The sequence below is a fragment of the Montipora foliosa genome, chromosome 8, assembly GCF_036669935.1.
Source record: "Montipora foliosa isolate CH-2021 chromosome 8, ASM3666993v2, whole genome shotgun sequence".
NCBI lineage: Eukaryota > Metazoa > Cnidaria > Anthozoa > Scleractinia > Acroporidae > Montipora > Montipora foliosa.
Window position 1 is genome coordinate 39,471,777 of NC_090876.1, and position 11,211 is coordinate 39,482,987.

The following is an 11,211-nucleotide window of genomic DNA, read 5'->3' on the forward strand; positions in this document are numbered from 1 at the left end:
GAATGTTTGCTTCAATTCATCGGTTATTCAAAGAAAATTTTGTTGATTTGACTAAGATTGTTAGGTTAGCGTTAGGGTCCTTAAATTCTATGCCCAGTTGCTATACCCAGTTCTAATTTGTCTATAAGGATTTCAGTGAAAGCTCAAACAATTAAATTAAACTTCGTTGAGGTAATTAATAAGAATGAATTATGCACTCACCTCTATTCTATGAGCCTTGCTACAAAGTTTGCGAAAATAATTTCTACCAAGAGCTGCTCTCTCACACGACGAAGCCACACACACAGAGATACAACTCAGTCTCCGAGTTAGTAAAATTTGACTGAAGACGACGATATTGACATTAATCAAAATCAGGAACCGACTACAAGTAAGCTCTGAAGGACATGCGCATCAGGCTAGTTGCAATTTATGTCCAGTTTTCTTCAGATGAAAATAAAAATAGAGTTCAGAGACCAATGAATTGCAGTGAAGCACCTCCTTTAATTATTGTCACGAAAGCCCGATATTGATGGGCCGAGGCATGAATCAGTAGCTGCTTTGTTATTGAAATGATGGGTTACTGAGGACTCAGCTCGATCGTCTTTAGGGCCAGTGTTCTTTTATTCATTTATTTATTGCGAGCATCCAAAAGGAGCCGGCAATCCTGACCTCGACATTGCTATCACGCATGCGTGGCATGTATATACCGAGCTTCCAGTCGACTTTCCACTGATTCCTGTTTTCTTCCACATTCATAAAATGCGTTCTCGACAGCTTTGTTCGCTTTGTGATCACGAGGCTTGGACCCTTCGATCACGTGAAGAATTCGGGTAAATTCACCTTTGGACCGAAGGAAGATCGCGTTTGATTCAAGCTTGAAAGAAAGCGTTGAGCAAAGCCTTGTTTTACCGTAATCTAGACCTCTGAAGCGTCAGCTTATACTTGAGTATAATTTATTACAACTATATATACTTAAACAAACACACAATCCAAAGACCCTTAGCGTTCTAGGAGAACGCATTCTAATCGTGTCAGTCCCGCAGGATGTCCCTCGGGTATCGATCGTGATGCCATACAATAGACCAATTTCGATATATTAAAATTCAGACCAAAACAAAAGGCATCATTGCGAGGCTCTGGGGAATAAACTCATACAAATCCTTATATTTATTCCCCAGAGCCTCGAGATGATGTCTTTTGTTTTGGACTGAATTTTAATATATCGAAATTGGTCAATTCACTACTTGCATAATCCCATAATACACCTCTTTTAGCCCAGCAAACATTTTGCATATTCATTGTTTGCAATTGTATGCCAAATGTTGGGGCTAAAGGAGGTGTATTATGGAATTTGTGCATGGAGTGAATTTTAGCGTTTGGACGCCATGTTTTTGTGGCGCAAATAACCTCGATCTGGGACCAGCCGACAATTTCAAATAGTACAGTACGAAAGACAACCCGAACAAAGTCAATTTCATGGCGATATTTACCAGAGTTAGACGGATGTTATTGCTATATTCCGATTTACTTCAAAATCATCATCAGGCAAATCAAAGTTTACAGAGCGCGTGATTTAAATACAGGAGAATTATTTAAGTAATAATAGTTCGCAGCTAGCTTTTAAGCCAGAGTTCATTGCAGACTGCTTAGTTTTTATATAGAAACTTCTTTAAATAAAAGAATATTCCAGTTGTTGTCCATATCAATTATGCTGGTATTGTCCCTAACTGCTATTAAGTAAATCTAATCTTGTTTATCAATTTACTTGCCCTTGCTGTAATTCTAGTTACAAGGGAAAACTGAGCGCACCTTGTACGAACGCACAATGGAACATGCCCGAGACAAGGACACTGCTATTTGTTACGATCTGGATAATTGTGAAAACTACCAACACCTTTTGTCACTTTCTAATTTCCCTTGTAATAATTCCATCCTTAACGCTAAGGAATTCTACTTGAATACAGTCAGGGACAGTACCAGCATAATTGATATGGACAACAACTGGAATATTCTTTTATTTAAAGAAGCTTTCTATATAAAAACTAAGCAGTCTGCAATTAACTCTGGCTTAAAAGCTAGCCGCGAACTATTATTATTTAAATAAGTCTCCTGTATTTAAATCACGCGCTCTCTAAACCTTGATTCGCCTGATGATGATGATTTTGAAGTAAATCGAAATATAGCAATAACATCCGTCTAACTCTGGCGAATATCGCCATGAAATTAACTTTGTTCGGGTTGTCTTTCGTACTGTACTAAATAACCTCGATCTCTTGTGATAGTGTTACGGCTTGCCCAGGTAAGTCATATCCTGTTGGAAGTGATTAATACCTGAACTGGGAGACCATCCAGCGATACCCCGTGCTGTACACGCTTGGGAGTCACGCTGTTCAAATTGCTGGCTATCCAGCAAGAAAGGTTAGTGATGTATCACAAAAGTGATGTTGCATTATAGCACATGTATTCCATAATTGTTTTTAATAAAATTGTTAACAACAAGACAACAGTCAAAATGCTTATAGTAATACCTTCATTGCCGGACAAATTCTAGAAAAGTGCACAAAACGATTCTCCCCAAATATACAATTACTTCAAATGGCTCGTCTATCACAAAACGGGAATCAAATGCGCCTGACTAATCCTTGATTACTGCTAATTATATATCTCTAACGCGCGCCGCACACTTGAGGAAAGAGCTGAGCAAACTGCCTCGCCAGGCGGTTTGCTCATTTCCTCACGTGTCCGGGGAAATTGTGGTGAGAAATTCGCCTCGCCAGACCGTGAGGATAAAATCAAACGTGTTTGATATTTTAGGCCTCGGGAGACAAATTCCCCAATGTGTGCGGCCATCGTGAGAATCGAGCTGACCTTGGTTTAATCAAGCAGTCAATAAAAATCCATGGCATACTCACGTGACTCCAGCGGTTCAGGATGGTGTCGGAGGAAAAAATTCCGACGTCACTGAAGTCACGTGAGTATGCCATGTATTTTTATTGGATGCTTCATTGACCAAGCTCAACTCGATTCTCACGATGGCCGCGCACGATGAGGAATTCGCCTCGCGAGGCGAAAAATATCAAACACGTTTGATTTTGTCCTCACGGCCTCGCGAGGTCAATGTCACAAATGATTGACATGCTTCAAAATCCAAAAATAAATCTTCTTGGCTTTTTGAAATAGTTGCTTGCAAGATTCAAGAAGTTTATTTTTTAAAGTTTATTCAACATAAACGACATGATGAAAAACTTACTCGTCTGAGAATGTTGCATAAAAATTTCAAATTTATTTACCGGGCCCTATTGTACGATGCGGCCCACTCAGTTGGCCAGTCATAGCGTGCGTACTGAGCAATAATAAACCCTTTTTGAAAGAAATTCCTTCGATGAGATGTGTGTTTGATGATAGAAGACTGTTGAAAGATTAATAGGACGGTGGCCCACAACTCTTAAATCAAAACAAAATGCTCACATCAAATTACAAATGACCAATGCATATCATTAATGAAACTGCTACTTACGTACCAATTCGCGCCATTTTGTTCACGCTTTTCTTCAAGCTCAACGAACTAGCACCATGCTTGTCTTCGTATCCGTCATGCAAGTACATGTTTTGTTTGTATGTTTGTTTTTACTTTATCACGAGAAGTTTACTGGCTGGCTCCTAAGCATTCAGAAATGCATTGTAAAAGGAATTACGGTATCAAAATGGCAAGGGACACCTAACCTTGTCCACACCTGGATTTTTGTAGGTAAGCCTAGCAGAACCACAATGACTGAAAACAAAACGTTATGTTGGATCGATAAGCGAAGAAAAGCAACAAAATGGCACGGATTCGCAGGCAGCCGGTTCAAGTATGACAAATTCTTAGAGCTCTTTCACCGCTGTGAGCATTTTGTTGTTGTTTTTTTTTTATGTTACGATTGTTGATTAAGGGCTTGTCAGAAAACCAGTAGTCATGATAATATAGTCATTTGCTTTTGATATTTGCAGAACCTTGAACTTCAAAAACGAGCCAGGAATGACACCAACCATAGGCACCATGGATGTATCACTTTGGAGTTCTGAACAATCGGACTCCGAAGTTTCTTTCCGATACAGGATACTGTCGCCAGCAAAGAGTTCGCAGTTACAGTTAATTGCCAAGGGAAAGTCGTTGGTATAAACAAGCAAAAGCAGAGGTCCTTAAATACTTCCCTGAAGCACGCCAAATGTTACCGGCTCAGACCGGCCTGATGAATGACCGTTAGTTCTTGTAGTCAAGAAATCTGAAATCCAATATAATTGTTGACCGTTGATTCCATACAGCTAAAGTTTAAATAGTAGGTGTATGCGGAAGACCTTGTCACAGGCCTATGAAGAATCTATGAAAACTGCATCCACCGAAGCCACGCTATTTGAGGGTAATAAACTGGTCGTGAACAAGTTGGAGAAGTTGAGTTACACATGAGCGAGATTGTCTGAAACAATGTTGATCATCGCTTAATTACTGATAATCAGAAAGAATTCTCATTATTTGTACATGTATTGAAACCGCCGGAGTTGCAAAGGAAGCTTGGAAAAAAAATCCACGCTTACACACGAATCGAACACATAAACGAACGATATAACATGATGGAATGCAACCCAGCTCCGCTAAAATGCTTATCCATCTGAGATATTAAGCCAGCTAGCAGTTGCGAGTTTTTTTGTGTATCTGTAACCATTTTAATGAATGGTTGTGAAAGATACGAGTCAATTTGAACTGTGGTTATGACGACTCCAAGCGCTAGAATTATCATATCCTCAACGGGTATTTACACTATCATTTTGTAATTTAATGATGAAAAGGACGTGGCTATGTCATTAAAACCCTGCGAACACTATATTAGCTAAAAAAACCTCATTTGGTCAGACTGGTACCATAACAACACAATACATGCAAGGCATCTGATTAACGTATGAGCGTATCATGGCCGAACAGTATCTAGTATGCAATGGCTGCTAATACAGCGAGAAATGATTGACCTCTTGACTCCACCCCCCTACCTGAGCAGGGCCGTAACCAGAAAAAAATTACGGCTGAGGCAATTTTCATGGTTAAATTCCCTTTGTAGGTATTTACAGTGTTTTTGATACCTGCATTTAAAGTGCTATGCCCAAAAAAACAATTCTTCTTCTCCTTTGGAGTTAACTATGTTAACTAAACACTAAAGTAAGTGACCCAAGTTTTAAACCTTGATTTCAAAACAGCACCTGTTAATTTTAACTGGAATTGTCTTACTTAATGGTCCGCCATTACTATTTTTAAAATCTTGGGAGAGCTGGTGAAAATGACGTCAAAGACTCGCTAGTTTAAGAACGCAATGTGCGTGTACGCGGCTGACATGATTAATATGCAGCACGCTGGCAGTTTCGACCTTTCAGACTTTTAAATTCATGTTTTGCATATAAAATAAGCGATGTTTTACACGCTGAAATTTTAAGCTAGTGAGTAAATGAGGTCACTGTTCCCTACATCCAACGCTCTGGGTCCAATAGGTCAGTTTTGAACGTGAGTAAAGGCGGACCGTGAAATCCAAAATTTACGCTCAGAGTAAACAGCCTATGGATGAAAATCAAAGCTCAAAATGTTGCCAGTCAGGTGCTAAGCAAACACACTTTCAAAACATGAAGAAAGAAAGGAAGCGATTTCTTTTTTTTTTTTTTTTTTTTTTTTGTTGTTGTTGTTGTCATAGTAGCACTTTAAAGGCACAGCTGGTACTCCGCATTATAAAAAATAAAAAAAAAGGAAAAACCCAAAAAATGACTGAGGCAAGTGCCTCGGATTGCCTCATACTGCAGCTGGCTACGGCTCTGCTGAGGGGACATTCCGTTACACTCAGGAAACCGTTACGTTGGCTCCTTGTGATATGTCGAAAACAACAGGTCTATTCCGTGTTCGGACTTATTGCGAGGTTAAATCGGTCTCCAAGGGACTTCGGTAAGTCCCAGATAATACTCGACTTCAGAGTGAAAGGAAAAAAGTGTTCTGGGCTCGTGAATGAAATTGACATATAGATTTCCAAAATTGCTTTGTTCGCGCTACAAGGTGTTACCTTGCAGATTTGAGAATAACTAAAACTTTAACTGCACATTTCATTTTGAGTTCCGTACAAATCTGCCCGAAGAGTTCTTGCCCGTCTGAAAAATCCTAAAGTACCGAAGGCGCCCGGTTCTCCATCGACCGACCACGTTGATTACCCTTAAGCCCGTTGTCATGTTCATGTCCTTTCAGCGTTTTCCAGCTATGACCATCGAGCGAACCCTCCAGACGCCAGTTGAGAATGCATCAGTGACTCGCGATCGCTCCGCCTACGCGTTTAATTTAAGTGTAGTATGTGAGGCACAAGACGTACTTAGCGGTCGAGTCCACACACGACCACAAGGAATTTTCTTCGTTTTTAGTTCCACTACCGATTTCTCTCCGATTCTCTAACAGATCTGCCGTCTTTCCTTGGTAATCAGAAGATCTGGTTGCGATCATTCGTGGTGATGATGCGTTAGTGCTTTCAGGGTTTACTCGAGTCGGGCGACCGAAAATTGTTGCGAAGGCAGAGATCGGGAACTCCATGTTTGTGAGAAGTCCTCTTGTAGTTTGGACCCCCTGTATCAATTAGACAAGGAAAACATAAAGATAAAGTACTTTTCAACTTCCTTTTCGCGCTAATTATTCATGATTAAATGGATGTCTCTTACTTTCACTCACAAGTCCAGCAGCCTTGGGGCGTACGGTTGGCAAACGGGGTTGACATTGATTCCCGAATGGTGATCAAAAACAAAAATGAGCAAAAAGAACTTCACCAAAAAGGTTGAAAACATGAAACAAAAGTTTACGCTAATCCTTGATTAATTAAGTCAATCAACTTTAGAATAACCGGACCCTGGTGGGTAGGGTGAGTTTCTGGATGGGTGACTGTCTAGGAATGCAGAGTTGGCGTAGTGATGAGTGCACTCGCCTTCCACGAATGTGGCCTGCAGGGTCTTAGAGGACTCGATGGCCTAAGTGGGTTGAGTTTGTTGTTGGCTCTCTTCTCTGCTCCGAGAGGCTTTCCCCTGGGTACTCCGGTTTTCCCCTTTCCTCAAAAACCAACACTCCAAATTCCAATTTGATCTGGATTAGAGGGCCGCAAGTTAGAAAACTGTGATAGGTTATTGCCTCTCCCTCTCTAAGTAAAAGCAGTTATTATTATTATTATTATTATTATTACGATTACTATTATTACTATTATTATTATTTTTTTATTATTATTATTATTATTATTAGTATCAATATTTTTATTATTATTATTATTATTATTATTATTATTATTACTATTATGATGTGAATTCTTGCTGTTCAATCTGCTGTATACTCCTGAAGGGCCGGGTCCAAACCATGGTCCTAGGGCACAACACGGCTGATAAATTTTGCTTTTAAGACAAAACCTTCCTTAGTATGTGAACTGTTCCTAATAAAGTTATTATTATTATTATTATTATTATTATTATTATTATCATGAAACATTTTTGTTACTGTTGTTAACAAAGTTCTTATACGAGATTATTATTTGTCTCGTTCATCAATTGAATTTTTTTTTCTGACCAAATCTAAGTGCTCTTCTTTTTGATCGAAAAAAATTGTAAATAGTGTATTGTAATAATAGTAATAATAATAATAATAATAATTATTAGTATTATTATTATTATTAAGTATATGTATTAAATTTGCGCAGTGCGAGGAAATTTGAACAATCAAGAATGATTATTGTTTTTGTGTATTTAAGTAGGTAGGAAGCTGAAAATTGTGAATAAAGTTGTATTATTATTATTATTATTATTATTATTATTATTATTATTATTATTATTATTATGAGCAGTTTATATAAAAACAACTGGTTGCCCAGATTAACATACTGACAGTAAACAGGTGGCTATTAACTGTACTATGTAGCCCTGTACCGCGAGACTAAAAAACCTTATGCTAATGGTAAATTTATAAAAACTCGTAAAACAAATACTAGATCTTGAAAGGCTAAAGCGAGTTCAAGTAAAGTCCTAATAAAAGCAACAACAACAACAACAAAAACAAAAAACATAACAAAAAGCAATGTACTATCCAAAATGCGATCTATGAAAATACTGTTCCCTAGTGCGATTAAAACTTTAAACGAGCAGGGGATCTGCAGAGAACTTGTAACAACTGATATCTGCATCTGAGCTACGACTGATCTATATCTATTTCCAACTAGCTGCTTGAGAGTCTGGGTGAGGTCATGAGAATACCCTCCGAAGACATCGATGATGATGTTGTGTTGTGTTTCTTTGTAGTCGGGGTATGTTTGCAGCAATTCCCAACGGATTGCTCTGTATTTGCTTGTCTTCTCCAGAGCTTTTTCCTCTCTATTTTCTACCCACGGGCAGCTCAAGTCCAGAAGCTTGACTCCCTTTCTTTCCTTGTCGATGATCCTCCCTTTCATCCTGTTGGCCTTGACGGTTAGGGTTTAGGGTTAGGGTTAGTTGATGGGATTCAAGTCATCGATCTTCATACTCTCAGCACATCAGAGACCAGACTTCCTCGCTTAACATGCATGACTGCACACTTCTTTTTATTATTATTATTATTATTATTATATATATTTAGTTATTTTCTTTTTTTTTTTTGACGTGAATTCTTGCTGTTTAGTCTGCTGTATACTCCTGAAGGGCCGGGTCCAAACTATGATCCTAGGGCACGACACGGCTGATAAATTTTGTTTTCAAGACAAACCTTCCTTATTATTATTATTATTATTATTATTATTATTATTATTATTATTATTATTATAAAAAGCTATTAGCCTTTGTTTTTTTAATCGAAACCACAGGTGACCCAGGCTTTGAATTTGTGACAATGGAGGCTTCATATGGGGAAATAAAGGACAAATTTGGAGCGAAGTTCAAGTCTAGAAATTTGTAAGAAATTGCAAATGAAAATCTATGAAACTTACAAACAGGATTAATAGAGCCATAACCTACAAAGCATTAAATGGAATGGCTCCAACTTACATTTGTGATCTACTGCAAGTTCATTACCCCACCTGAAACGTCTGTTTTGCATCCAGAGAACTGTCATTTGTAGTACGTGATCATCAGACCCAGGCTTGCGGTGCTCGCTCTTTCTCTGTAGCTGCACATTCTCAGGCACTCCAAGTTTAACCGTCGTTTTTCAAACTGACCAGGTTGTGATGCCCACGCATACCGAAATTCATTTTAAGGGTCGATTTACGACTTTCATGAACCCTGCTGTATTCGCTAAGCTGGCTGGAGAGGCTTTAGTGGGATTTTCTTGGTTTCGGGCATCTCTTATTTCACGAGCCAGTTCTGCTTATTCACCGATTGGATTAGGTTTTCGTGAAAAAAAATCGTGCATGATTTGGGTCGATCGGAGCTAAGATGGCGGTGTCAGCTTTCTATCTTGGTGACGCCTTGGTGACGCCTGTTGACGAGTAAACCATGGCAAGTTTCTGGAATTCCAGAGAGTATGAGTGCAAGCACCGCAAGCCTGGGTCTCACGATCAGTAACAACCAATGACAGTCCTACCTCTGAATGCAGAACGAAGATTTTGGGTTGGGTAATGAACTTGCAGTAGATCACAAATGTAAGTCGGAGACATTTCATTTAATGCTTTGTAGGTTATGGTTATATTCAATCCTTTTGGTAAGTTTCATCGATTTCATTCACAATTTCGTACAAATTCCCCTTTTAAACCCTACATTGTCACCAACAGAGAGTTTGGGTTTCCTATGGCGAAACAAGAAAATGTTTGCAAAAGAATAGCGCATAATTATAAACAAAAGAGTAAAGTGATCCTCGGACTTATCTGAACAATTTAAATTGTCTCTTAAACACCTGAAAACTTCAGGCGACTTGCTCAGGATTCGAGGAGGTCATGGGTTCGAATCCCGTTGCCGGAAGCTGCTTGGATTTTTCAGGTGCCTATAGAAGAGAATTGCTTAAACTGTCCAGATAAGTGCTAAGATCACTCGCTCAACCCTTTCGTCCATAATTCGCACTTTAAATGCATATATTTACTTCGTACGGAATAAAGCTTAGTTCCCTCAGGATTTTTTTGGGACACTAACATTTCTGACTGCGAACATTCAGAAATGTAGGGTGAAGCTCTCAGATAGAAAGAATTGAATTAGCACTTTCGTCGCGAAAATATCGTTTTAGTTTATACTGAGGATGAATCGGTCTTAACATTTTCGTCCCTAATGACCGTACGTTTTTAGAATTACACACTCGCTAATTGGAAGCTAGCCAGAGATCGTTGTATTGTGTACTAACTGGAAGGAACGTGGCCTCTGGGGAAGCACGTAGAGTTACAATTAATTGTGAGTGATATTAAAAGAGTGCAAAACTATGTTGAAAATAATTTGTACATATTGCAAAGATACATCTTCATTGCAACTCCCGATGTGGGCTTTTCAGGCAATATACATGTAGTACTACAATTTTAAAATGCATATGTAAACATATATATACGCCTTTGTTTCGAGGGTGGCGCAAATACACTTGACACTTACATCTTGGCACATTCCTCAATCTCTGTCCTTCTTTGATTAGAGATTTGCTTCTAGGTCGTTCTGCATTGGTTGTTTCGCCAAGGCGCGAAATTCCTTCACTCAAGTGCGTATCTTGTTTCTTAAGTTCATATTTTGACTTATTAATTTGCTTCTTAGTTTCCAATTTTGCTTTGCTCTCCCCTTCCTTTTTGCGAGCCAAATTCTTCTTTGTTTGCTCCCATTCTTCTTGGCTTTTTTCAAAGGGAGTCTTTTCGCTCATTAACTGTACCGTAATCTTATGGACATCCGATGTTTGCCTCTTCATCGGGTTCTTTTGCTCCCCATTCTTCCCGGCTTGGAGAATTTTCGTCTCATCTTGCTGTTGGGCGTTCGCTTCCTCAAGCTCCCGCGACAGGTTTTCGCGTTCTTCCTTCAAGAATTGCGGTTCTTTGTGTAATGTTAGTTTTTCTCGTTGATTATCTTCGCTCATCTCTTTAATTCTGTTGTTCAAGTTCAGAACTTCCTCATCCAAATTTTGGTTCTGTTCTCTCATTGAATCCCTCTCGCTAGTTATCAAATTTAGTTTTCCTTCCAGTTTCTTACAGCGAGAACAAGACTCATCTGCAAAAAAAAGAAAATTACTCTCTTAGCATACATGTGATGCGGGGAAAAAAACAAATCTTGTCC

At 38.9% G+C, this 11,211-nt stretch overlaps 1 protein-coding gene across 1 annotated transcript in view; it reads right to left on the reverse strand.

Moving 5' to 3' along the window:
• Positions 1-2,147: 2,147 nt before the first annotated feature.
• Positions 2,148-11,211, reverse strand: part of LOC137968150 (trichohyalin-like) — a 25,063-nt gene continuing 15,999 nt past the window's right edge. Inside the window, exons 5-6 of the mRNA XM_068814776.1 lie at positions 10,546-11,145; positions 2,148-6,604 (exon numbers count right to left, since the gene is read on the reverse strand). Of these exons, the coding sequence (XP_068670877.1) occupies positions 6,510-6,604; positions 10,546-11,145 (695 nt within the window). The 3' untranslated portion in view covers positions 2,148-6,509. The remainder of the gene's footprint in view (positions 6,605-10,545; positions 11,146-11,211) is intronic.